This window comes from Anas platyrhynchos, chromosome 18 (genome assembly GCF_047663525.1).
Source record: "Anas platyrhynchos isolate ZD024472 breed Pekin duck chromosome 18, IASCAAS_PekinDuck_T2T, whole genome shotgun sequence".
Taxonomy (NCBI): Eukaryota; Metazoa; Chordata; class Aves; order Anseriformes; family Anatidae; genus Anas; species Anas platyrhynchos.
Genome location: NC_092604.1, coordinates 3,678,627 through 3,706,318, shown reverse-complemented (window position 1 = coordinate 3,706,318; position 27,692 = coordinate 3,678,627). Strand labels below are relative to the sequence as shown.

Sequence of the window (27,692 nt, the reverse complement as noted above, 5' to 3'; positions counted from 1 at the left end):
AGATGAGGTGGGGTCATTTTCCTTCTCTCCCTGAGCACATCACCACTGCCATGGGCTTCACTGCTTTCCCAGGCCATCGGGGCTTTTCTGAGAGGGTCCCCGGGAGGGACGGCGCCGTGCGGCTCTGTGGCCCCTGGCACACGGCAGCCCCGCGGCATTACACAACGGCCATTTTGCTTCTGCTGCTTCTTGCGAGAGCATGTGGGCAACGTGGGACACAGGCAAAATGGTTTCCATGGCAACTTGCACTTCAGAGATGCCAGTGAGAAAATTTGCGTTGGGGGAGAAAATTCTGCTTCAACTCACGTTGCAAGGAAGCACAGAGGTGGGCTGCGGCAATATCCTAGAAATGGCTGATGTAAAAATATCTCCGGTGATTTTTCTTCTGCAGGCTGCTCTCTCAGCTGGCACACAGTGGGCTGGCTGATGGCATTTGTCCCACGCAGTTACAAAGCAACACCATGTTGCTCTCTGCAGCCCCTTTGTGTTTTTTTCCAAAAGGACTAGGTTGGCAGCTCTGGAGTGCAATGTTCTGTTCTTGGAAATGGAGAGAGGTGGTCCAGGAGTGGAACACAGTCCCTTTCAGCCATGGAGATGGATTGTCCTCCAAATGTTGCCCACTAGCTGCTGTGGCTCCCTTTCCTTTGGGGGAGGCTAATGGTAGCCATAGGGCAGAGGGATGAAGAGAACCCCAAGAAGTCTCATCATCAGACAAATCTTTAAATAATAGCCCAGATGTAATGGGGTGAATTTAATGGAAAAATTGCCCTGTGAGGTAATGCCGGAAGAGTGATGGCTCTGTCTGGAGGGACAGAGTAAAGCCAGGAACCAGGTGAGTGTCTGCTTAACCTCTCTGCCCCAGAGGTGTGTTGGCCAAGGGAGGGTTCTCCAACTCTAGAGTGAATACAGACCTTGATGACATTCATGTCCTGGGCTGGGAAAGTATGCCAGAGGCACTGTGTAACTAGGAGAACAAACTCAGAAGACCTCGTTTTACCCAAAATGTAGTGTGATTATGCCTCCCAAATTAATGGGGATACCCACACCCTGAACGGACAGCCCAGCAACAGAGATGAAAAAGAAGGAGCCAGACCCCAGCAGGAGCTCTCCAGCAGCAGCCCGGGGCTCAGCCCCACCGGGCTTTGGCCCCAGCACCGCACCCCCTCTCCCTCCCCCAACGCAGGAGCCCTCCCGCGGGGTGCAGGAGCAGGACCCTGGCCCCGGAGTCCCCGGGGCTCCTGCAGCCCCCCCGGGGCCGGCTCCCCCCGTCTCCCCCGGGCACGCGGGTGGGACCTGGGGTCGGGGAGGGGAGCTCCCGGCACCCCGCACGGAGCGGCGCTGCCGCAGCCACCGGGCCCTGTCGGGGTCCCTCCCGCCGCCCGCGGGGGCCGGGGGCGGGCCGGGGGTGGGCGCTGCGGCAGCGCGGGGCCGCGGAGCGGGAGGAGCCGGCGGCGGGGAGCGGGGCGGCGCGGAGCGGAGCGGGCGCTTCAGCACCAGGGAGAGCGCCCCGAGCCGAGCCGAGCCGGGCCGGGCCGGGCCGCATGGGGCCGAGCTGAGCGGGAGGGCGCGGGCGGCGGGGAGCGGGCGGGGGCCCGGCGGGCTCCGGGCCGGCCGTGGATGAGCACCATGCGGCTGCTGCTGCTCGCCCTACTCTTCTCCTCCTCCTTCGCCCGCGCCGGCTGCGACCCCAAGATCGTCAACATCGGCGCGGTGCTGAGCACCAAGAAGCACGAGCAGATCTTCCGCGAGGCGGTGAACCAGGCCAACAAGCGGCACGGCACCTGGAAGCTGCAGCTCAACGCCACCTCGGTCACGCACAAGCCCAACGCCATCCAGATGGCCCTCTCCGTCTGCGAGGACCTCATCTCCAGCCAGGTACCCCGGGCCGGCGTCCACCCCCCGCCCCCGCCGCCGCCGCCGCCGGAGCCCCCCAACCCCGTCCCCAGAGGGCGCCGAGCCCCCCGCTGCCCCCCGCTTCCCCCCGCTGCCCCCCTCTGGCCCCCAGCCCCCAGCCCCCGCACACGCCGCGGCCCCGCGGCGCCCCCCGGCCGCTGCAGGGGGCTCGGGGCGCACAGAGCCGCGGAGCGGGGGTCGTGCCCCCCCGGCCCGGGGCGCCGCTGCCCGCATTGCAGCCTTTATGTAATTGCGGGCGGGCTGCGCGCTCCGCCGCGCGGGCACACGCACGCCCCCCGGGGCACACGCGGGCTCACGCGCCCAGCGAGCGGGTGTGCAGGCACGCAGCCACCGACACGCGTGCACGCACTGCCCGCACGCACACCCCAACACGCGTGCACACGGGCACCCGAGGCAGCACGCAGAGCCGCGGGCACGCGCTGGGTGCACGCATGGCATACACGCAGCAGGTGCGGGCACGGGGAGCACCACGCGTGCACACGCATCGTGTGCGCTCACATATGGGGTGCCCATGGGCTGTGCTGCGTGCACACACATGCCCTGTGCACACATGCATCATTATGCAAACATGGGCACACACACAGAACATGGCATGTCTACACTCATGTCAGTGTGCCAATTCACAGACGCTGTGCCACACGCATACGCACATCCATGTGCACACACGAGCACACACTGCACCGGGTGCACATACACGCTTACTGTCACTCAAACACATCCCACTCCAGGCACTGCAAGCACACGCGCACAAAGTACTGCCTGTACACACCCACCTGCACACACCCACGGGCCATACACTTGAAGGTCTGTGCACCGCAGCTGCACCCCCATCACACACAGCACCATTCCTCCCCCCAGCACTGCACCACACATGAAGCAGACACAAGCACACCCCTTACTACACACACATGCATGAGAAACATGAGCACACTGGGGATCATAGATACACAAAGAACACACATGCAACTTGCAGCCGCACTGGAGGTGCACACATACACACATACATGCACACACACACTCCCCTTAAGTGTGCTCTGGGGGCTGAGCCCACCGTTCACCCCACTTGGGGTGGTGGATGGGCAAACAGGCACCTAAAAACCTACCCCCATCTCAAATGCACTCATGAGCATGTAGAGCTGTGCTTAGGTGCACAGGCATGCACACAAAGTGTGTGAACACCTGCACCACAAAGACCCATGCACACGGACATGCATAAACACGGGCACGCCCCAGCACACAGAAGGGAAGTGCTGGCGGAGCAGTGCTGGCAGGGTCACAGCGCAGCTCCCCAAGGATGCAGGATGTCTGCAGACATCCCCAGGGATGCCGGCAGCACTGGGCAGGGAGCACAGCACAGGCTGTCCCTCACCAGCAACAGGGAAAGGGCTCAGTCGGGTCCCTCCCTGGCAGGAGACTCCATTTCAGTGACCCAGCTGAGGGATGCCCATGTCCAGGCCACCTCTAAGCCTCATCCCCAAGGCAAACCCTGCAGGCAGGGGCAGCTGCCACGCTGCAATGCAGAGGGGGCTGTGGGTGCTCGCATCAGGATGCTGGGGTGGCCACACCATCCCAATGGTCCAACTGCTCCTGGCCCCTCAGCACCAGCACGGCACACAGCTGCTCCTGTCCTGGCTGGCTGGCACTGTGCCCGAGCAGGGGGCTGCAAGGCAGGGGAGGGGCTGGGGACCCGCCTCACAAAATGGGTTCTCTTAGCCAGCTGCCGTGTGGCATGGAGCAGCCCTCGCCTCCCTGCCTCTCCTCCCCATGCCTGGTGCTGCCCAAAGACCCATCCCCAAGCCCATGTCCCACACCTGCCAGCACAACCCCCTCGCCCACCCCTGGTGTTGGCTGGGCAGCAGACACCCCCTCTCCTGCCTCCCCATACCCTGTGTGTTCTTCCCAGCCCCTTTCCCATAAATCACTCCCATGGTAGGGTCTCCAAACCCTGACCCAACTCTCTCTGCACCCTCAGCCTGCTCCCCTCCAGCACCAAGCAGGATCTGCCCTCATCCCACCCACCACCAAGCAGGATCTGCCCTCATCCCACCCACCCAGTCCCCAGGCCCTTCCCTGGACACGCTTCATCCTCCTCTCCCATCCTACCTAACCAGTCTGGGTGCACAGAACATCCAGGGGCTTGGGCAGATGTTTGGAGGAGGGAAGAGGGGCTATCTGTTCTTGGACATCAGTCCTTACATCGATTCACCCTAGCAGGAGACCTGTCACCAGCTGGGGACATTCCTGGTGCAGTGAAAGTGCATTATTATAACGAAGGGTCCCCTAGGGATTACACAGCTCCTTTCCCCTTGGTTTGACACCGAACATGATCTTGCTGGAGACCGAAATCCCAGCCCACCAGAACAGCAGGATGTTGCTGACATCCTCCCTCCCCATTTTGGCACAACCCCATCCCCTGCACCCCATTGCCCATGCTCCGGGCAGATCCCTTGTCAGCGCCCAAGAGCCAATGCCCCCATGCCGGCTCTCTGGTTTCTCGGGGCCAGATGGCTGATCTGCGCTGTGGCTCTGCGCTCTTCCTCCGGCTCTGAGTCCCAGCTGACCACTTTGTTCATAATAGTCCTCGGAGGGGAATTACAACCGAGTATTAAATGTGTGGTTAAAGAAATCGCATTACACAGTGTGACTGTAAGGGAGATGCTTCCCTTTAATCTGTAATCCATGAAAGTTATTAGTTTAGCCGAGCAGCTCGGCACGGCATTTCCATCAAGACACAGCCCTGAGCAGACCCATCCCCTCCGAGCCGCGGCAGGCTCCCTGCACCCCTGCACCGCGCCCTGGCTCCCAGGCGCAGTCATGGCTTTGCTGATGGTGATTACTTGAATGCCGCTGTTGTGCTAACGTGGGGCTGTTTAACGTTGCAGAAAAGGAAAATCACACTCGATGGCAGATGTGCTCCTGTGAAATAATGTTTGTGTCGTGTATCCTGTCCTGCAGGTCTATGCAATATTAGTTAGTCACCCTCCTGCTCCCAACGATCACCTAACACCAACACCCGTATCATACACAGCTGGCTTCTACAGGATCCCTGTCATTGGTCTGACAACACGCATGTCTATATATTCTGATAAGGTAACTGATGCATGTTTCTAGTCTAGTACCTCATACGTGTGGTGTAAATCGAGAGTGCCTCAGGAGGGTTAATGATGTTAAACACTTTCTATGTGTCTGTCTGTCCATACATCCTCTCTGGTTAAACCCGCAGGTCCCTCCCTCTCTTGCATCCCCAGTACATCATTTTTTTGCAGCTGCCAGTGTTGACCTACATAGTGCGGGATGATTTCTGCAGCGTTTCTCTGCCAGGCTGCTGGGCTCGCTGCTCTTCAGCCAAGCCAAATGCTCGCACTTGCTCTTGCCCTGCTTGCTAGAGGCAGCCAGGGGGTCCTGGGTGCTCTCCAGGTGCGGGGGGACCTGCGGATAGGCAAGAGGTTTTATGTGCTATTGGCAAAGGAGATAACAGAATTGCCTAATAAGTTGTCCTGAGGCTAATTCCCCTTCCCTGGCCATGACGAAGGCCAGGATGGATGGGGCTGTGGGCAGCCTGGGGTGGTGGGAGGGGTACCTGCTCCATCCCCATTGGAACCAGATGGGCTTTAGGGCCCCTTCCAACCCAAACCATCCCATGGCTCAGGCTGAGCAGCACTCAAGAAAGATTCAGATTCCAGTCTCAAACCACCCTCTGCTGTCCCCGTGGAAACACATCGATCTTGATGCTGGATGTGCTCCTGCTGTGCGGGATTTGGGGCCATGCCCTGGCATGTGCTCTGAGATGCTCTGGTGCTGCATGCTCTCAGCTCACAGCCCTTCTGCAAAACCACGGCGTGGCCAGCAAAAGCAGAAGCAGCAGCTGAGCAGGGCCAGGCTGTCCAGGTGCCATCACAGCCCTGGACCAAGGCAGCCTTGTGGAGGGTTTTGTTCAGCTGCACGGGCTTAGTGCGTGACAGCAGGCCTGCTCCAAAGCACGAATCATAGGCCTTTGCTTGGAATTTTTGAATATTCACAAATGCAAATGTTCAGTGCAAAAATAGTCACTCTGCCCACATGCTAAATGAAGCCAAATTTCAGGAGAGGAGGAGCAGAAGCTCCCAGAAACCCAGCCGGCAGCAATGCTCAGCAGAAGCAGCAGCAGGGCTTGGTAAAACCACAGCAGGGTGGCCAGCAAACCAGGGCCATGGCAGTGGCAGGGCTGGGGACCTGCTGGGGTCCCTCCAGGCATTGCAGGAAGGGGAGGGGGCAGGGCAAAGGGTGATACCAGAGCTGGCTGACCAAAGGAGCAGGCAGCCGGGATGTGTAGGGGGATTTCCTTCATGCTGATGTGGGGTGGGGGAGGGCTGGACCTGTAATGCCAGCAGAGATCAGCTGCCACTTCCAGAGGGTGACCTTGTGCTGAATTCTCCAGCTCACCCTGAGAGGGTGGGAGCTTCCCATGCAGACATCCCCAACCATCTTTCCCTATTTAAAAAATGCTATCTGCAAAAAAATTGCTGATAAACACCACGCGGTTCCCCTCAGAGCCAGAGGCAGGGGCAGGGGGATGCACTGGGGGCACTGGGCAGGCGCAGGGCCACAGGTGCCCTCACATGCAGGGACTGGTGCCCTTCCCTGGCACCTCTCGAGCATCCCTGTGGGGCTGGTCCCCACTCGGCTACCTTCCTGCAGAGAGGGGTGATGCCTGCAGGAGTTTGGTCACGGGCAAAGAATGGATGGAGAGAAGAGCAAGGAAGTTGCGCATTTGTCTGGCAGGCGCTCAGGGGCACAGAAGAGCGAAGGAAAAAGGAAAAAGGTGAAGGCATGGGAGAGGGTTGTGCAAAGCTCTGCCCACCCTGTGCAGGGCAGGCTGGTGCAGCACTGGGACATTCAGCTGCTTCCCTTTTTGGTTTCCAGTGATCAGCTTGCTATTTTGTTTTAATTCAGGAAATTATATCTTTTGGTTTAGTTTCTATGGAAACAAGCTTGCAAGATCACTTCGTGTGCATGCTCCTGATTGGTTTTGAAGGCATCAGCCAATTTTAGCTAAATTTCACAGGGGGTTGAAGTCTCAGAGTTAATTATGGTCCTCCCAAGGTTAAACTGCTTGAGAGAGGAGGCGTGGGCCTCAGCAAGACAGATTTGCCCAGTTCTTTTTGATGCTTTCGGAGCATCTCCAGTGAAGCGCAGCGCTCCACAAGCTGCAGCCAGTCCTTGGTGATGATACCTGAGGGAAGCAAGCTTTTACTGCTCCTGGTATTCAAAGAACTGTTTGCTGCAGAAATGGGATTACAGCCGGCAGTCCTACCCATTGGGACATTCACATCTCCTTTATGCCTCACCCAGAAAAATGAAATGCTGTTGACACCTGGACCCTGGAGAGGCAGTGGGGCAGGGGATCAGAGGCAGCTCTGGACTGAGACCTGCTCTGTTGCTGGAAGAGATGAAAATTGGAGCTTATGCAGGCTGCACTGGGAGAGGCACGTTAATGTCCAGCACCCAGTCCTGGTGACTGAGATGAGGTCTGCCTGTCTCTCCAGCCCGGCTCTGGGGACAGCTTTTCCCTCTGGTTTCTCGTCTCACTCCATGCTCTCTCAGGGGGTTATTGCTCACTGAGAGAGGGGATTTGGTTGTTTGTTTGTTTTCTTTTTAAATTATTATTATTGTTTTTTTTACCGGCCTCACTGTTAAGTGATGCTCCGCAGCAACAGTGTGAATCAAGGCGAGAAGCTGCACTGCAAATGGGGACAAAACCAATTCCCCCCAACCTCGGCTGAGGTGTCAGGGTCAGGACTTGAACAAGAAGTGATGTGAGAGGCAGGAGGGGGGCTCCCAGCCTCCTCCCAGCAGCGCAGCCATCAGCAGGGGCAGCTGCAGCCGGTGACGGGCTCTGGGAGCGGCAGCCAGTGCTGCTGGCAGTGGTGGAGCCCACCCACCCCAGCCCAGCAGAGCTTTCCACAGCCTCTGACGGAAGCTGGAGGGGACCAGAGCAACCCCATTGCTCCCAAAGGACACCCCGTCCGTGCATCAGAGGAGGTGAGGATGATGCATTTGCACCTGAGCTCCCCACACATCTGCCCCCACCGAAACCCCTCCCAGCACACATCCGAGCTCTTGCAGAGTTATTTCAGCTTCCTCCCACACCTGCAGCTTCCAGGAGGGGTCTCAGCGGGGTGGGCAGGCTGAGCAGAGCAGGCAGTGCAGTAGCCCAAGACCCTTCCACAAAGGCACTGGACAGGGCTTTTTAGTACCCAGCTGATTGATTTGGCATAATTGGTACCTTTCTATATTGGGATTTCTGTCAGTCTCCTTGAAATTGCCCAATGGCTCCGTTTTGGGGTGTGTTGCTGGGAAGGGGACCGACTACATGATGCCCACAGGTTTTCAAAGCAGAGCATGTTGTTTCCTGCAGCCTGCAGGTAAAATGACTGTCCCAGCAATGGACAGGGAGCTGCAATGAGTCCTTAGGCTGAGAGAGGTAAAGAAGACAGCAACCCTTTCACTCACAGACCTGTACGTGGTCCTTATGTGGACACACGTGTAGTACCCGGTGGCCCCACGTGCAGCCACGTACACCTGCATCTCCTGAACCTCAGCTCTCTTCGCATGTGCTCATGTCAACAAAGTCAGCAGCACTAAAACCCTACCGTTCCTAGGGCTCTGGCCCCAGCCTCGTAACCACAATCACTTCCAGTATGTTTGGGTTTCCACCAGGGTGATCCTGCTTTGAAGCCGGGATTCAGTCGCAGACGTTTTTCCTCAGAAGCAGAGCTCAGCGAGGGACCGCAGGACTCAGCTCCCACGTTTCGGCAGGGGACAGGAGGGTGCTGCAGGGAGCTGCTCCTGGGCTTGCTGCAGGCAATTCCCACGCGCCCATCCCAGCCACCCTGTGCCCGGCAGGCACAGAGGGGAGCAAATGTTGTGAATCCTGCAAAATGACTTGCAAGGAGAGTTGCTGGTTGGTAATGAGGAGTGTTTTCGCTGTGTGCCCAATCTGAGGGGAAAAGCAGTGGGTAGTCAGGGTGTGTGCTGTGGTAGAGGTTATCAAAGCACCAAAACATGATCCCCAATGGCCTCGCACATCATGAACTGGACTTGTTAACCTTCGGGAGAATTTACTCTCATTTTTCCACTGACCTTTGGGCCCTGCAGAGAAGCTCAGGAGTCCCAGGTTCTTCAAAAGCAGGGTACAAAGATGGGATTGTTCATCTTGAAATCCAGACTCAGCACTTGCAATTAGCTTTTCTTCAATATCCTGCTTAAAAATGACAGTTTGGAATCCAAGAGCTGAGATACCCTCATAGCAAGCCCATGACCTTTTTGACACTGCCTCAGAAAGTAAATATGCCCGAACCTACAGCAAGTAATGGGTGCCTCTGGCCTGAGGTATGGAACTGGACCTGGAAATGCCTGGAAGTGTCCACCAAAGAGAGCTCAGATGCCATGCTTGCATGGAGACCACATTTCTTGTCGGACTTTGTCCCTCTTGGGCTTCTTCCTGATCCCATTTTTCAGTGCTGGGCTTACAGGGTGAGCTGTATTTCTCATGCTCTGCACGTGGTTGGGAATGTTTGTGCTAGTCATACAAAGCTGCACCTCTGTAGCACTTATTATGGCTCTCCTCATTCCTTTTCTCCTTTAGTTAAATAGCCACAGCTTTTCCCTGTCCTTCCATAATTAGGAAGTGCTTCCAGGCTTTGTTATCTTGCTGCTGCCTTCATCATTTCCATGCTTTGGGCCAGGGCAGCCGAGCAGCCCCACTGTCCCAGAGATGTCCCAGTGCATGGAGATGTGGCCGGGACAGGAGCTGTGCACTGCTTTTTGTGTTTGCATGCTTTGGTTGGACTTCATCACTGTGCCGTGCATGAGGAAAAGGCACTGGCTGGTCTGCCTGCTCCTCCTGCCTGGGTCCGTGATATACACAGTGCCTTTTCCCTCCCAGCCTGAGCTGCCATGGCAGAGTTAGGACACTTGTGACCCATCTGGGTCAGGTCCCTAGATGAGCAGCTCTGGACAAGCCCTGGTGGGTCCAGGGAGCCATCTCAGCCTAAAAAAGGAAATACTGTGATGCTCTCTTTTCTGTCCCCTCCTGCTTTAGACCTCTGCTTCCCTCCTGTGCAGAGCTGGTTTGCTGAGCTGCATCCATGCTGTATGTAAGCACTTCCATTTTCTAATATCTGACTCTAGGGCCTTTTGGAGAAGCTGCATTTTTTGAAACCTCTCTGTCAGCTGCAGCTTTTGGTGCAATTGCTCCCCAAAGAGTGCTGTAGTTAATTAGGCTGGAATTGCTATTGCTCAATCATCCAACCATAATGATGTCTTCAACCAAATCAGATAGGTTAGCTGGGGCAGGAGTCCAGCACTGACTCCTCCTGCATGTTGCTGCAGAACAAGCTGACCTAGAAACAATCCAACAGCGTATTATAAAACTGCTTTTCTGAGCTTTTCTCCTGACCAGTGCCTGCTACATACCTGCATATATAGCAGGCATCTGCAGCTGCTCCTTACCATGCTCTGAAGGCAATTTGTTTTCTTTGTGATGCCCATAGCTCTGTAATATTTTTGGACAGAGCAAAGAGACAAAGAGCAAAGGCTATATTTGCACTGAATATTTTTGACAGTTCATTCCTGGACAGGGTTTTTTTCACCAAGCATTTACGGGCCACAGAGCAAAAACCCTCTCTCCCATGCACTGGACAGACCACAGCAAAGCATGAAATTGTAGCCAAGGTTTTCTTCTCAGCCAAAAGAAAGGAGCGCAGGAACCAGCTGAAGGTGTGCAACCCCCAGGACAACCCAAAATTGCTGCTTTGCCTTTTTGGCCTTGCGTTCTCAGCCCTGCCCGGTCCCCCAGACGCACCCTGGCAGATGACCCACACCAGTCTATGTTTAGCTCTTGTTCTTCCTTGCAGAGCATCCACCTGTCCTTTTTGCGCACGGTCCCACCATACTCTCACCAGGCCAACGTCTGGTTTGAGATGATGAGAGTCTTCAACTGGAATCACGTCATTCTGATAGTCAGCGACGACCACGAAGGTCGTGCTGCACAAAAGAAGCTGGAGACCCTCTTGGAGGAGAGAGAGTCCAAGGTCAGTTCCTGAACATTGTCTTGTAGCTTTGTTTAAGCAACAACAACAAAACTAGAAGTCTCGGGCTGTTGTATGTATGTAGATTTCTGTATGTAAAACACCTTTTCTTTCCATTGTAACATGGCTAACATGCTTAAAGCATCAACAGTGTCTGACTAGTACCTGACAGAACTTTGTACTTTATTCATTTCACTTGCTTTGCCATGGTCAAAATCTCCTACATGTAAATCAACTACAAAATGAAGGGAAGGATAACCTGGAGCTCTGCAAATGCCTTGCCCAAGAGTCCTACCTAAGGAGAGGACCAGTCACTCAGCTTAGGGAAGCGCCTGCCCCACTTACAGCCACCCAGGGGCCCACCCAGACCCAGCAGTGCCAAACCAACCCAGAAAGCAGCTTCTGAATTGGCTAACTGGAGCTCATCTTAGTGGCTTAGGAGGGGCGAGGGCGGCCAGCGCATGGCTGCACAGAGGTGTAACACAACCTCTCTGTGCAGCTGTCAGCTCCAAGGTGTTAGGCTGATGCCCCTGTTCCCATCTCCATTGAAGCACATGCTAAATGCCGCTTTCCTGGCGCCTCATGCTGTCACCAGTGTGGCTGAGGCTGGCAGGAGCAGCTTTACCGAGGAGGTGCGCGGCATCTGCATGCAGGGAAGCAGGGAGGGAGGCAGGGGAGGTCCCCTGAGCCTGCTAGAAATTTGGCAGGACAGCCACAGACCTACTGCCATTGAGTAACGGGACCGAGCAAGCATTCAGGCCAAGCAGAGGAGGACAACACAGGGAGTTGGTTGTCTACAGCGGCTCAAAGGCAGACACCTACCTGGAGAGCAAGGAGCCTCCTGCCCCATGGAGCAAAGTCCCAGCACGCCCTCTCACTCTGGGCAGCACTAGGTCCTCCGGGGGAACAGAGCCTGAGCTCACCGCTGGGTCTGCAGCAGTGCATCCCTTCCTGCTCCCTCCTGGCTCATGGCCACAATCTGATCTTCACTTGCCCCAGCCGTGGCCTCTTGACATTTGGCAGTCAACTGCTGAGAAGTGTTCATAGGCATCTCTCGTGCTTGGAGCTGGCATCTGAGCTGCGACCAGCTCTTCCTCATCTCTTGTCAAACCACCAAAGGAAACGTTGGTGCAGAGACATGGGCTGGCACAAACTGAGCTGACCGGCAGGCTTTTGGTTTTGGCACTGGGCTCCAAGAAGTTCCTCCCTCGCTGCAGCCTGGGCCATCGTGAGGCTCCAGTGTGCCACTGACCACGCTGGGATCCTCCTGCCTCCAAAGGCATCCCTGTTGGATCACGGCAGGACCGTGTTCCTCCCCACAGCCTCTTTCCAGCACAGTGTCTCTCACCCAGGGAGCACTGTGGTTGTTCCCGCTGTCAGTCCATCATCCCTTATCTTTTGTCTTTTGGTTTCCACCTTCCGTTTTCCTGCAGCTCCTGTGCATCCTCTCTTGCTGCTCCCTCTCACGCCTCCGCTCTGCTTGCTCTGTGAAATGCTCCTGGGCACAGGGTGTATTTCTTCTTTGCTTGTCCATTGAACAGAAAAGCCACTGAGACCTTGGGTTTGAAAGGCAGGGGAGAGCAGATCTGTCCTCAGATCTGTCCCGCATTTGAGCTGAATCTATGACATCTCTTGGTATCTCCTGGCAGCTGCAGGGCTACTCTGGATGCCCCGGCCATCCCCAGAATGGGGCTTGTGCTCTGTAGTGGTAGGTCGTGGCGTCTTTCCTTTGGGGTCTGCCACAAGCTCTTGATCCTCTTTCCCTTGAGCTTGCTTTGGTCAAACTGGCTGGATTGTCTGGTCTGGAAGGTGGTAGCTGCTCCTCTCAGGGCTTTCCTCTCTTCCTCATTTCTTCTGCTAATTGCCCTTCTAACCACTACTGTGCCAACTCTTCATAATGTGAAGGGGTGCCCCAGCCCCCTCCCCAACTTTCTCCAGGGTATCCTGAGGAGGCAGCAAACAGGAGAGCTGATCTTGAACTCCTCACTGCTTGGATCACAGCCCCTGAGGACCTGGGAGACCTGTAGTGAGTGAGAGGCTCACCTGGCCCTAGCACGGCTTGTCTCTGGGGTCTGCACTAGCCCTGGCTGTTCCTCAGGCATGGACATGTACTTCAAGCAGGTTCTTGGAGCCCAGCATTTGACCAACCCGGCCCTGCTCAGAACTGGCACACCCATGTGCAAGTCTTGACTGAGGTGTCTGCAGTAGCTCTTCACCAGGGGCTGCTGCTTGGTCCCTGGCTGAGCGGCACAGCTCTGCTGTGCCCACTAACCACCAGCACTGGTTGGGCTCAGGGAGGTACCAGATGCTGTGAAGTTCAGAGCTTGTCCAAGTCAGGGGTGGAAGGTCCCTGGGGTGCCAGCTCCCTTCTTCTGGGATGGTGGTGTTCATGCAAGTGGTAATTTTTAAACAAATGCTGGAGAACCTGGTGGAAAGTGAATTTTGAATTTGTGGGTCCCTGAGTGAAACGTGGGATGAAGAGCAGGGAAGTGCTGTGGGACCACACAGAAAAAGTGAAAAGAGAGGCAACGTTTCTGGTGATTGCAATAGGGATGGAGGCAGGGAGAGGCAGAGGTGATCAGGTACCATCAGGTCCAGCTGTGGTGGACCCAAGACTCTGCTTCGCTTTGCTGACCAGCTTTAGTCTAGGTGCCAGTACATCCCAGGCACATGAGGGCAACCGTGTCTGAAGGCTGCAGAATGGATGACCAAGTTTCCAGCTAAATTGATGGTGCCTGAGGGAAAGTGGCCAGTCTCTCTTCATTGGAGAGCATTCGTGCCGTCCTGCTGCTGCAGCTCTGCTCTCCTCCAAGGCTGTGGAGGAGACCGGCAATTGGAGCAGACTTGAAGAAGCAGTTGCAGAAAATCCCGCTGTGGATGCCATCAGAAGTGAAGGCAGAGCCTGGCTTGGAGCAGATTTTCCTCCTCAGATTCTTTTCCTTGCAAGAACCCAACTTCTTAGAGCAGTGAAAAGTCTGCCAGACAGTGCCATGGAGAAGAGAGGGCAGATCACACAGCTGCACAGATGGGACACCTGGCAGAGCACCTTGTCGAAGCCTGGCCCGAGAGCTCAGGAAGAAGCATACAGTTTAGTCTGGAAAGAGAGACACAGAGGTTAAACCTGGCTGCCTGAGGAACAACCTGGGAAATGGAACCCTTATGTTACGGGAGTGCAAAGGGTCGGGTTCCCAGCAGGAATCAGTTGCCATAAGATACTGCAAAATGGAGGTGGAATAGAGCCGTGTCCTGCATCCCACACAGACAGGTCAGGGATGCCCAGCTGGGGTGGGAAGGGGCCAAGAAGAAGGGGTCAGACTGTCCCACCAAGGCTGCCTGGCACTGCCCTGCAGACCCCATCAGTGTGGCACTGGGAGGACCACAGGGCCTGGGGTGTCGTGTGGGGGTCTGTGTGCGCTGCTGGGGTCACAGCCCCAGGAGCTGGCACCACCAGCCTGCAGCATGCTGCTGGAGGAGAAAAACCTCCAGAAGCAGGTTTCATGCCCCTGGTCCCTGGGGGCCACGCAGTGGGAGCTGCTCAGGCAGGAGGCAGGGGAGAGGCAGGCCCCCTGCTCCGCTCCCCACAGGACCACCTGCACAGGCCAAGCACCCCAGCAGCCCCACGGGCACCCTGCCTCCAGCAGAGCCACCAGGTGCCCCCCAGCACCAGGTAAAAGCTGCAGTGTCATCCCATGATCACCATTGCTTCATACTGCCATGCTTTGAGCTAACACAGGACATAGCAAGCTTTTTTCTTTCTCTTTTGGATGACAACAGAGCTCCAAAAAGCTGCTCCCTCCTTGCAGGAGGTGAGAAGTTCTGCTGAGGCTCCTCACATGCTGCAAACTCTCTTAGGGAGAACAGGAGTGTAATGGTAATAGTAACAGTAGTGATGCTAACAATTTGATAGTAACAGTTTGTGTTTATCCAGCACTTTCCGTACACAACATTTTGTCCTTTACTTCCACAGTAATTCCATGGAATTCCCACCACTTAGGCCCTTAGAGATGCGTAGATTGTTTCTGAGCTTAAGATAAAAATTTCTTGCTGAAGAATTCCCCAGTCCCACAAGGGAAATGCAACTGCACCGCGACAGCTGTGGCACTCAGGCTTGCTCTAACCAGTACGGCTTTGCACCCTGACGCTCCCGCGAGAGCTGAGGCACTCTCTCCTGATAGTGGTTTTTGCGAGCTCCAGCGTTATAGAGACCCTTTAGCAAACAGTGGAGGAGGAGGTGGATGTTGGATTGCTTTACTACACGTCATTTTCAACTGTTTATAATATTCTTCTGTGTCTACATATTTTCTCTGTGCACATTATTCATCAGAGTAAAAAAAGGAACTATGAAAACCTCGACCAACTTTCCTATGACAACAAGCGAGGACCCAAGGTATATATGCATGGAAATGCACGCCGCCCACCAACCTAACTAGCAAATGAAAAATAGCCACAGCCACCAGAAAAGATAAAAATAAAAAAAAAATAAAATAAAATAAAAAAGAAAAAGAGAAAGAGAAAAAAGAAAAGAGAAAGAAAGAAAAAAAATAAATAAAAAAGTTCCATGACTATGTTTCTTGGTAGCACGTTTTTATGTTGAGATAGTTTGGTTTGGACTTGAGAATGGAAACCTAGCCAGCTGACCCTGGAAGGATTTCTTTTTGAGACATGCATGTGAACCAGTAATTAACTTGCAAGTTTTTTTTTTTTGGAAAGTTGAACCAACCCCTTTTCCTCCCCAAAGGAAACAGTTCCTTGGTGTAAGTTGCTCACTTTTATTCCCAAAGGTTAACCCTGTGCAATATGTTTTTTTTTCATTTCCCATGTTTTTGAAAAACAACACTCGTTTGAGTTTTCAATTGCATTTCAAAGCCTTTTTCTCTTTCCTGTACAATGCACGCCTCTTTTTGGGTCTTGATTGACTTCAGTTTGCATGCACAGTGCAAAAAAAAAAAAAAAAAAAAAAAAATCAAACCAAAATAAAACAAAACTTTAAAAGAGAAAGGAAGGAAGGAAAGAAAGAAAAGAAAGAAAAGAAAATAAAAGAAAAAGAAAAAAAAATATCTGTAACCAATCTTATTTAGCAGACTTTTGTGCAGTTTAATGAATTTTCTTGACCCTTTTCTAGATAGCATGGCTCTCACAAACAGTCCTCAGTCTCCTGCACTAACCAGCTTTGCTCACACTAACCACAGGCTGAGAAAGTGCTTCAGTTTGACCCCGGGACCAAAAATGTGACGTCGCTGCTGCTGGAGGCTAAGGAGCTGGAGGCTCGTGTCATCATCCTCTCTGCCAGGTGAGAGCCGTACAGCCCTCCCTCCTCTCCCCTGCTCCAAATCCCCTGCTCCCCCTTGCAACATTGCCCTGCCCTGGAGTCCATGCAGATTTGGGGCACGCCGCTCTTTTTGAGGAGCATGGGAGAAAATCCACTTGAGGCCCCACATCCCCGTTATTGCACGGGGTGCGCTGCCATTCAGAGACCTTGCAGCCATGGCCACAGTGGAGGTGCCTGGATGTCCTGCAAGGCACTGGCATCTGTGGGTGCAGCGGTAGTACCAGTGATGTATCCTGAGCCCCCTGTAAAGGTGTGGGCCCTGTTGGTTTTTAGATGGTGAGTGATAAGGAGCAGGCCAGATTTTTTGGGTATTGCGGGATTAGGTGATGCTGGGAAAGAGGTTCCCATTGCATCAAGCAATTACTCATTGCCCAGAAGAACCAGTGGCCAGAGGGGATCAGAGGAGGCTGCCTGGGGCTCCCAGGGGTGGAAGACAGGGTGAAGGGGGCCATCAGCACCTGGAGCCACAGTGCTGTTCCCTTCTTCTCATTGCAGCGAGGATGATGCGGCCACGGTGTACAGATCAGCAGCCATGCTCAATATGACGGGCTCCGGCTACGTGTGGCTGGTGGGAGAACGGGAGATCTCGGGCAATGCCCTGCGCTATGCCCCTGATGGTAGGCACCCACCGGAGGCACCTACCCCCTGTTGGCCAGGCCTGCTGGGGGAGCCTGCTTGGGGCTGGGATGAGTGATCCGGAGAAACACAATGTCGTGGTGGTCCCGAGGGAGTGGTGGGTCCCACACAATGCTCTCCCTTGCCCGCATGTGGAGGCAGAAGCCTGAGGGCTTTGGCCACGCTGCCCTGCCCCACATCCAGCTGGCTGGGGCCCTGCGAGATGAACGCCACCTGGGAGAAAGGCTCTGTGTCCTTGTTGTCCCCTGTTCTGCTGGGGCATGCAGGTTGGTGCCAGCCCAGCACCACTGCCGCCACCTGCCCCTGCCCAGAGCTCAGACAGGCATCCAAGGGGACCTCAGCCCCATAACTGTGTGCTTGCTGTCCACAAACCCTGCCTGTAGGAGTGACAGTGGTGCCCAGTGGGGCTGACCTGCTCCTCTACTCATGGCAGGAGTCATCGGTTTGCAGCTCATCAACGGGAAGAATGAATCAGCCCACATCAGTGACGCTGTTGCAGTGGTGGCCCAGGCTGTGCACGACCTGTTTGAAAAGGAGAACATCACCGACCCACCGCGGGGCTGCGTGGGCAACACCAACATTTGGAAAACAGGGCCCCTTTTCAAGAGGTATTTCGGGAAGGATGCATTCTGCATCCCCAGGGGAAGGGTCCTTCTAGGGGAAGGAGCTGGAAAAGGTGGGAGCATGTGGAAAAGGTGCAGGAGGGAAGCACGGTCGCTTTGTGCAGAGCATCTGTCAGTACAGCACGTGGCACAGGACTGTTTGCACTCTCCTGCATGATGCAATGTGAGAGCTACATCTGTCCTAGAAGAGTAGCCAAGACACGGGCTCAGGCTCCGGCCCTGGTTTGTCCAGGCTGTTCGGGCACCATCCTGGTGCCTGGCACTGGTTCAGTCCCTGCCACCCCATGCTGCCCTGGGCAATGCTGGGACAGCTGGGATCAGCTGGGGACAGCTCCCCAGAGGACAGCTCTGGGGACATGAAAGGATGGAACTTAGTGTGGGTGGGAGAGGGGAAAATGGGGTTTTCTGCCAAATCAGGGTAGGGGGAGGTGTCTGCCAGTGCTGCAGGCGTGTTTCTTGCTGGATATTTCTGGGCTGCTGGCAGGGCTTGGGGACAGGAGATCTCCATGCATGGGGCAGACTGCTCTCTGCTGTAGCAAACCCTGGTGTCATGTTTTCAGGTAGTGTGGTCTCAGCAAACCAAGGCATGTGGTGCAGGATCAGAGCATGTGTGTGTCGATCTCACTGCTGTGGGTGGTGTGATGGGCAGGTGCTGCATATGGTCCCTGGGACCTGATCTTCTTTCTTCATGGTGTTTTGTGCTGCATCTCTGCAGATGCTGGAGCCACAAGGGCCTCTTCTGCAGGCAGGATCTAGCTAAGGCAGCAGTTCCCTCCCTGTGCAGGAGGGCAGCCTGGCCCCTTGTTTCAGCTGTGGGGTCCTGTGCTGGGGGTTGCTCCCTGCAGACATGATCATGATGTCCTGCAGGATTCTCCTTCTGTACACTGGGTCCTGTTGAGCGTGGGACCTGCAGAGTGTGAAGCTTTCTTTAGAAAAGCAGTGACACAATCTTTGGCACGAGCCATGTGATGTTGTTCTCTGTGGTGCACCACAAGAGGCCCAGTGGATTCTGTGTTTTCTCTGTCATCTCTCAAGGGCTCAGAGAGGTTGGTTCTCCCCTTGGTGGTGCATGTGCCTGCTGGGGTGTTACTGCGGTTGTGATGGGCTGCTGCTGCTGGCAGAAGCAGCAGGAACTGTGACATGCATGCAGCTCCCAAGAGACCCCTAGAAGAAGGTCTCCTTGGGTGCTGTGGTATGGAAGTATGGGCCAAGTCATTCCATAGGGGACTGGAACTGATCCGATGGAAAAGAGGGGACAATGACAGCAGGTAGGGTAGTGCAGCATTTGGGAAATACGGCTCTTCAGACTGCATCCACCAGGAGCAGATGCCCACCAAGCTATGAACCAGTCACAGGTGGCCTTGACTGGACTTCTGTAGGGTAATGGCCATATGGGTCATACCAGGCAACTGAGAGAGCATTTGCCTTCTGAACCCTTCTTAGATCTCCCAGTGGCCACCACAGGTTTTCTGTGTTGGCCCCACTGTGTTTCTCTTCACAGGGTGTTGATGTCCTCCAAGTACTCAGAGGGCGTCACTGGCCGGGTAGAATTCAATGAGGATGGGGACAGGAAGTTTGCCAACTACAGCATCATGAACCTGCAGAACCGCAAACTGGTCCAGGTTGGGATTTACAACGGCAGCCACGTACGTACAGCCCTGGGCAGCCTGGGTGGGAGGGGAGTGCTAGTGTGTCTGCCCACAGGCTCACGTCTGTCTCCTTCCTCGGGCTGATCACAGGTCTTGACCAATGACCGGAAGATTATCTGGCCAGGGGGAGAAACTGAGAAACCTCAAGGCTATCAGATGTCGACCAAATTGAAGGTAACAGCACATGGCAGCAGGGGTTGTGACTTCATCCACCCCGCACTTCTGCTGCTGCCCCTGCAGCTTCCAGCACCTGCCGTCTCAGAGTGGTTACAGCAGAGCAACTCCGACAAGGTGCTGGAAGGTGCTCGGAGCTGCGGCACAACTTCCAGCTGGGGACAAACCACCAGGGGAGAACCGTTTGGTTTGGGAGGAGACAGATGGAAAGGGGATATGAGACAGCAACAGAGAAGGGGCGGAGGGGAAGGTGGTCACTGTTCCTCATGGCTTGGGAGCCAGAAGGCACACAGCAGTGGTTTGCAACAAACAGAAAGATGGGATCCTTTGACCAAGATGGGATCCTTTGACCAACATGTGGTTCAGCTCTGGAGCCCTTTGCTGTTGGCCAATGCAGAGGGCAGAAGGAAATGTGTTCAAAAGGAGATTAAATAAGCTAATGCAGGGTAGGTGGGCTGAGAGCTGCAGTGCTGGGCTCAGGAAATCCCTGAACAGATGATGGCCAGAAGCAGGTGGTAACACTGGGAGAAGGTCCCTCTCCCCACCTGGGAGGAGATAGCTCTGGAGTGGGATGGAGACAAGTGGACACTTGTGCTTCCCCTGCAGATTGTGACGATCCACCAAGAGCCCTTTGTGTATGTGAAGCCCACGCAAGCAGATGGGACGTGCAGGGAGGAGTTCACCATCAACGGTGACCCTGTCAAAAAGGTCTTCTGCACAGGGCCCAACGAGACCATCCCAGGTAACACCATCAGGCAGGGAGCGCAGCAGCCTCTGCAGCCCACACGGCCCATGCTGTGACCCCAGCAGATGGCTTTTCCTCTGTCTCACTTCCATGTGGGCTCCAAGGCTGTTTTGAGGGACTGCACCCCGTGATTGTGTCTCCTGACAAACCCCCACTCCCTTTGCCTTGATCTGAAGCAGAAGCACCCCCGAGGCACCCGCTGCACTGGTGTTAACACCAGTCTCAAACCATTGTGCTGGGGAAAGCCTGCTTCGGGATTAGGAGTGAGCACCTGGTTGGGGGTGCGAGCCATGCAGCAGAGCCAGGCCTGCCCCAATCCCCCTGAGTGGATGCGCCCCCAGTCCCTTGGCCCATCGCAACATCCTCTGCACAGCTCCCCTCAGCCCTGAGCCGTGTGCAGGACACGTCCAACCCAACGGGGACATGTTGGCTTCCTCCCAGGCATCCAGCCCCCTCCTTCCCCTGCTGAGGGTCAGCAGCAGCTCATCCCATCTTCCTGCAGCATGTCCCCCTGGAGCCCCACTGTCCCCACCTTGCCTCCTCCCACACTGCTCCTTCCCTCGCACCCCAGGCGATGGAGGCGGTGGGAAAGGTGCCCCAGGCAGGCAGCACTATGTAACACGGATGCACCGCACATGACACCAAAGCCGTGCAAGTGGCCACTCTCCCCTGGGGACAAACATGGGTGCTGCAGGGGGTCCCTGGCAGAGGGCTGCCTCCACTCATCCCCCCCCTTTCGTCTTGCGCACAGGCCGCCCCACCGTGGCACTGTGTTGTTACGGCTTCTGCATTGACCTGCTCATCCGCCTGGCGGGGGTGATGAACTTCACCTATGAGGTTCACCTGGTGGCTGATGGTAAATTTGGTACCCAAGAGCGGGTGAGTCTGGGCAGCCTGGGGTGCCTCTTTGCCCGTATCTTGTGTCAGAACACGGCCAAGCCATTCGGGCAGAGCTGGCCGGTGGGGTGGGTGCTGGGGTGAGGGGCTGACCCCTCGCTGGCTCTGCCACAGGTGAACAACAGCAACAAGAAGGAGTGGAACGGGATGATGGGCGAGCTGTTGAGCGGGCAGGCGGACATGATTGTGGCTCCCCTCACCATCAACAACGAGCGGGCACAGTACATCGAGTTCTCCAAGCCCTTCAAGTACCAGGGTCTGACCATCCTCGTGAAGAAGGTATGGGCTGGGCTGGGTGGGCTGGCTGTAGGAGATTCTGGGTGGGCAGGGTGCTGGCTCGGTGGGTGCCAACATTGTTCTTCTTTCTCCCTTGTGCTAGGAAATCCCCCGCAGCACTCTGGACTCATTCATGCAGCCCTTCCAGAGCACACTTTGGCTGCTGGTGGGGCTGTCTGTGCACGTGGTGGCGGTGATGTTGTACCTCTTAGACCGATTCAGGTGAGTGTGCTGTGGGCCACCCAAGGGTGGGTCACCGAGGGAGGCAGGGGATGGGGAGGGGTCTCCCAGGGCTCTCTGTGGAGTGGTACCAGCATGAGGCAGGCAGGGCTCCAGGTCGGCAGTGTCAGGGACACGAGGGCTGTGCAGCCAGGCAGGGAGGCAGGGTGAAGGGCTGCCTGGGGCAGAGCGTAGTCTGTAAGGATCAGTGCTGGAGGGCTCCCAGGGCATGGGGAAGAGTCTAGAGAACCAGGCTAAGGGACATCAGATGAGCTCTTTGTCTTGTTTACCAGCCCATTTGGCCGCTTCAAAGTGAACAGCGAGGAGGAGGAGGAAGATGCCCTAACACTCTCCTCGGCCATGTGGTTCTCCTGGGGAGTCCTACTGAACTCTGGCATCGGAGAAGGTGCGCCAAGGCAGGCAGCCGTGCTGCCCTGTGCTGCAGCCCTGGCTGGGAGAGAGCCCGTGCCCCCTCCCACATCCTTCTGTCTGTGCTCTGTCTGTGCCTACGCCCTCATCCCCCCCCCCCCCCAAGCCTTCCCTGCAGGGGGATTTGGTGATGCTGGAGTGGCATGCTCATGGCACTGCTCATGCAGACAGTCCTGCCACCCCTCACCCTCAGCGATGGGAAGCCCTGCCTGGGCTGCTTCTATTTCCTGGGGTTATCCCTCCATCAGGGTGCAGTGAATCCTGCACAGGAGCTGAGTTTTTCTTGGTTTGGGCAATCACAGCTGTCGAACAGTGCACAACTGCAGCTGTCATCCACCTTGTATGGGGGGTGCACAGCTTTGGTGACTAAGTCAAGCCCTTGTGCCAGTCTGAGCTCTCCTCTCTCCCTCCAGGTGCTCCCCGGAGTTTCTCTGCCCGTATTCTTGGCATGGTGTGGGCTGGCTTTGCTATGATTATTGTGGCTTCCTACACTGCCAACCTGGCTGCTTTCCTGGTGTTGGACCGACCTGAGGAGAGAATTACAGGCATCAACGACCCCCGGGTAATGACCCCTTGCTTCATTTCCCCTTCTCTGCCCACCTCTGGGAAGAGACACAGATGAATGCAGTGGGCACCTCTTGGTCCCTGTAATGTGGCTGGCAGCACCCGGGGCCTGCTTAACGTGGCTGTGGGGCCGTGCCCGGGGCCGTGCCCGGGGCTGTGCCTGGGGCTGAGCCCCTGCGGTGTGTGGGGATGGGCAGACACAGGCAGGGATCAGCAGGGAAAAACATTGTCCAGAAACAGCACGAGCCCAGCCAAACTGCCTGGCAGTTCCTGGAGAGCCTACACTAAACAACGAGGAAACGATTCATTATGGATGAGTTATAGCTAATGAAAATGTCCCTGCGGTGCAGTCAATACTCTCAGCAGATACCGGCATGCTTCATACCCATTTCCTACTCTGGCAAGGACACAGCCACAGCCTATCAATCTGGGAAGCAGGAAGGCACCCCACAGAAGTGCCAGCCCACAGCATCCCATGCCCCACTGCATCCTCTGCCCACAGCACTGTCAGCCCCATGGCATCTGCGAGCCTCCTGCATCTTCAGCACTGTGATGTCCCTGTCCCATAGCATCCCCTGCCCATCACTGTGGGCTCAGAGCATCCCTAGCTCCACAACATCCTGAGCCCTACAGCATCCACTGCCCCATGGCACCTTCAGCTCCACTGAGGAGATCAAGGTGTTATCTGAGAAACAGGTCCCTGAAGAGGATAGAAAATCAGGAAACACAGCTCTGGGGGTGAGCTGGTTTGGTTGATGTAGGACAGAAGAAATAGAAGCCCTGCCCTTGCCTTTCAGCTGCGCAACCCCTCCGATAAGTTCATTTATGCCACGGTGAAGCAGAGCTCGGTGGACATCTACTTCCGACGGCAGGTGGAGCTGAGCACCATGTACCGGCACATGGAGAAGCACAATTACGAGAGCGCTGCCGAAGCCATCCAGGCTGTGCGGGACAAGTGAGTGGGACCAGCTCCCTGCCTGGCCATGCTGGGGTGGGCCTGGGGGGGCAGGGGCCTGGGGAAGTGAGCACAAGCCCCAGGGGAGCTGCTGCTGAAGCACGGCTGGGTGGGAGCTGCACAGACCCAGCATGTGCCAGGGCACAAGGACTGTGTGGGACAGGTGTGTTCAATGCCCTGTCCCTGTCTTCCCTTTCTGGCCTCTGTGCCAGACTGGGTGGCTTCAAACTTCATTTCAACCCCTCATGCTCCTCAGAAATATTTCCTATCCTTTGCCAGGAGTAGGATGCTGATCCCCATGCACAGGGCTTGAGTTAGGGCCCCCTTGGGAGCCCCCTTGCTGCTCCTGCAGTAGCTGCAGACAAGGTGGGCTGCCCACCCTTACCTGTGTCACACCTCTCTTGGTTTCCAGCAAGCTCCATGCCTTCATCTGGGACTCGGCGGTGCTGGAGTTCGAAGCCTCCCAGAAGTGCGACCTGGTGACGACAGGGGAGCTTTTCTTCCGCTCCGGCTTTGGGATTGGGATGCGCAAGGACAGCCCGTGGAAGCAGAATGTCTCCCTGGCCATCCTCAAGTCCGTACACGGCTCTCAGCCCCCAAACCCTGCATGTGCTAGCACGCAAGTAGCCCCACACCAGGCAGTGCCACCCCCCTCTGTGAGGACACCTCCCTGTGAGCTCAGCCAGGCCAACAGCACCGTGCTGCCTGGCTCCATCTCCCCAGGGTTATTCTCTCCGCTCTATTCCTGTTAGGCAGAGATGCTTTGGGTCCCCTCCCAACTCCAAGCAAGGCTTTTATATCAGCATTAGCCTGCAGTATGGAGTGCCACAAAGCATCTGGTATCACAGATAAAAAGGGATTTCTCTGTGTTGGTTTGGAAATGCCATGTTCATTGTGGAGAGTGGAATGCGGTGATGGAGGAAAGGCAGCTGGGAACCAGCTGTGGAGGGAGGGGAAGAAGCAAGATTAATTGTAGAGGGTCAGGAGCTAGCAGGGTACTGGCCAAAAACCACCCGCAGGAACCCAGGGTAACCTAGGGAGGCCCTGGACCCCACCTTTGGGGCAGCTGTGCCAAAGAGCTGGGTGGCAGTAGGATGGGTGGGATTTGGGGCTGCAGAGCCTGGAGAGGCACTAGGAGCCCTTGGGGCCCTTCTGGGAGAAGACGGAGAGGCCCAGGGCTGCAGGTGGCCCAGGACGGCAGTGAGCTGTGGGGATGTGCCAGGAACAGGAGGCAGGGATGTGCAGGGGCCCCGTGGTGGATGTGTGCCCTGTGCCCATCCCCATCCCTGCGCTGTAACACTGGGTGGGTCCAGCCCTCGCAGCAGCGACCTGGCACCAAAGCTGTACATGCACACACGTGTGCACACACACGCACCCTGCCAGGCATACACGTACCAGTGCACACACACACACAGCACCCATAGACATGCCCATAGGCTGCGGCCAAGGGCAGAGCCCAAGGACAGTGGGTTGCAGAGAACACGAAACCAGCCCCTGTGTCCCAGATACCTGCACCTGGTCTCCGGTGACCGTCCTGTCTCCTTGTGCTTTCAGGTCCCATGAGAACGGCTTCATGGAGGATTTGGACAAGACTTGGGTGAGGTATCAGGAGTGTGATTCCCGTAGCAATGCCCCAGCAACACTCACCTTTGAAAATATGGCAGGTTTGTTCTGCAAACCTCTTTCTTCCTCTTCGCTGGGTAGCCTGCTTTCGCTCAAGACATTCTCCTCTCCTGAGCTCTCCTCCCAGGCCAAAGCTCTGCTTCTTCTGGGTTTGTGCTTTCCTAGCGGTGGGAGGCTGCTGTGGTGGGTTCCCACCCCACCTTGTCTGAAACAGCTCCGCGAAGCTTCCTCCACCTTCCCTGGGGTGGCTTCCTCATCGGCGGGGGCAGCTGCCATGCCCATCACTCCTGTCCCTCCACTCTGGCCCAGCCATGGCTGTCAGGGTGCAATTGGTGCAGAGGGAGGGAGGCAGCATCCTAGGAAGGGGCAAGCGGTGCAGGGGTGAGCAGGAACTCTCCTGCAGGAGGGAGCTGGCACAGGGCAGCCCCGAGGAGTGTGTGCTGGACCTGGGCAGGGGAAGAGGGCAGGGGGATGATGACTGATGCAGAATTTTTTTCTCCTTGGCCCCTCTTTGCAAAGACTGATTTCTCCCAGGTGGGTTCTCTTCCCCCAGTCAGTGTGGCAACACGGGGTTAGTGGTGTCTGAGGGGACCCCACACATGCTTGCATCAGCAAGAATGAGGTGGAGCCTTTTGCTCCATTCCCTGGGATGCAGGGCACTGTGCCACTTCCCCATCCCCAAGTACCAGCCCCCAGGGTCACAGCCAGCTGAGGACAGCATAAAGAGCTCAGCACATGGTGTGCTTCCCCATGCACCAAACAGCAGCACCAGAGCTGGGTCTTTCTGCTGCAAACAGCCCTGGGAACAGGGTCTGCCCCGGTGTGTGGTGCAGCACCCAGCACCCCTGCTGGGCATCCCTGCCCTGAGCATCCCTGCAGGAGCACTGGTGCCCAGCCAAGAGGAGCTCACACAGATGCTCCGAACCTACCACCTCCCTGCCTGTCACCATGGGTGCCCCTCTGGGACTGTGGGGGGTGGCAGGGGCCGGGGGGCCGGGGTTGGCCAATGCTGCTGGTGCTGAGCGTGATGCAGAGGAAATGAAGTGTCATGGTGCGATTCCCACTGCCCCCTGTAACTTTCCTGCTTATTTCAGGTGTGTTTATGCTGGTGGCTGGAGGTATTGTTGCCGGGATATTTTTAATATTCATAGAAATAGCTTACAAAAGGCATAAGGACGCGCGGAGGAAGCAGATGCAGCTGGCGTTTGCGGCCGTTAATGTGTGGAGGAAAAACCTGCAGGTAGGACAAACCGTTTTTAGAGCAAATCTCCAACAGGTGCGTTTTCCATTCCTTCACCAAATCAGTGAATGCAGAGCTGTGGACTAGCATGGGCCCCCCTGTCCCCCGCCCCGCACCCAGTGACTCTACCAGGTGTCACAGCACTGCTAGTGAGCTGTAGGGCCCTGCTTATCCACAGGGCCACCCCCGGCCATTGCCACCTCCCATGGGAGGTGGCAAACCCAACTCTGTCCTGGAGAGAGACCTGGCTTAAATGCCTTGGTTTGTCCTTGGTGGTGCTGGGGACAGGGACCTTGCTCTGCTGGGGACCATGTGCCAGAGCCACATCTTGTCACAGCTGAACCAGCAGTGCCAGCAGCAACTTTTGTAGGCTCTCTGATCTGCTCCAGCCACGCTCACCAGCAGAGGAGGGGAGGGTTCACGTGCAGCCACCAAGCATCCCTGCCCCGTGGTCCTGACCGTCCCTGCCCCGTGGTCCTGACCATCCTTGCCCCGTGGTCCTGAGCAGCCCTGCCCCCATGGTCCTGAGCATCCCTGCCCTGAAGCCCCCCAGCATCCCTGCCTTGGGTCCCCAAGCACCCCTGCCCTGCAGTCCTGTGAAGAATTGCTCCGGGTTTCTCAATGGTTTCCAGTGCCTGCCCCTCCTGTCCCCCTCCCGGGACTGTGGTTCTCCTGCTGCACCCCAGCCAGTTCCATAAGTGCTTTTGTCACTTGGGAATAAGGACATCTCCCCCCAGCATCTCCCATCCCTGAAGCACCCGGGTGAGGGGAGCCCGGGGGGGGGCGGTGGTACCTGATGGTGACACAGCCCCAGGCACGTCCCCAAGCCTCCCCCCACCCTCGCCGCGCTGCGCCCCCCCAGCTCAGGGACCGCCTGGGTGCTCTCTGCAAACCATCCGGGCTGCGTCCCACCCTTGGGGAAGCAAACCGGCACTCAGAGAGCCAGGCATCCGTCAGGGGACTCAGGGATGCCGCCGCTTGCAGGGCCACTGCTCAAGGGATAGAGCCCCCCCGACGGCTGGCCGAGCGCAGTGCGGGGTCCCCGCGGAGCAGCGGGGGTGTGGGGGGTGCTTGGGGGACACCACCTTCCCGAGAGCAGCGAGGGGAACACAAGGCCGGGCTGCTACATCCTGAGAGCTCGCTGGGTTCAGTTCACTGATACGAGTTTCGGAAAAGCCATTTCTTCTTTTTTATTATTATTATTTATTATTATTATTTTTTCCTTTGCTTCCAAAAAGCAGCAGCACCGACGGGGTTAAGGCTGCTGGGACAGAGCACACTAGTCGCACTGCCATTTTTCACTTGCCAACCTTCTAGAAAATACTGCACTGGGTCCTTGGGCAGAGTC

General features: G+C 56.3%; 1 protein-coding gene across 12 annotated transcripts in view; it reads left to right on the top strand.

Moving 5' to 3' along the window:
* Nucleotides 1-1,556: 1,556 nt before the first annotated feature.
* The window catches only part of GRIN1 (glutamate ionotropic receptor NMDA type subunit 1), a 33,365-nt gene continuing 7,229 nt past the window's right edge, over nucleotides 1,557-27,692 (top strand). For 5 of the 12 annotated variants that reach the window (XM_027470563.3, XM_027470560.3, XM_027470565.3 and 2 more), the window contains exons 1-19: nucleotides 1,558-1,875; nucleotides 4,870-5,004; nucleotides 10,812-10,988; nucleotides 15,310-15,372; nucleotides 16,175-16,275; nucleotides 16,810-16,931; nucleotides 17,384-17,558; nucleotides 19,075-19,219; nucleotides 19,313-19,396; nucleotides 20,003-20,138; nucleotides 20,893-21,020; nucleotides 21,153-21,317; nucleotides 21,418-21,536; nucleotides 21,827-21,939; nucleotides 22,376-22,524; nucleotides 23,324-23,481; nucleotides 23,894-24,055; nucleotides 25,036-25,145; nucleotides 26,199-26,344. In XM_027470563.3, the coding sequence (XP_027326364.1) occupies nucleotides 1,618-1,875; nucleotides 4,870-5,004; nucleotides 10,812-10,988; nucleotides 15,310-15,372; nucleotides 16,175-16,275; nucleotides 16,810-16,931; nucleotides 17,384-17,558; nucleotides 19,075-19,219; nucleotides 19,313-19,396; nucleotides 20,003-20,138; nucleotides 20,893-21,020; nucleotides 21,153-21,317; nucleotides 21,418-21,536; nucleotides 21,827-21,939; nucleotides 22,376-22,524; nucleotides 23,324-23,481; nucleotides 23,894-24,055; nucleotides 25,036-25,145; nucleotides 26,199-26,344 (2,646 nt within the window). In that variant the 5' untranslated portion in view covers nucleotides 1,558-1,617. 12 annotated transcript variants of the gene reach the window in all.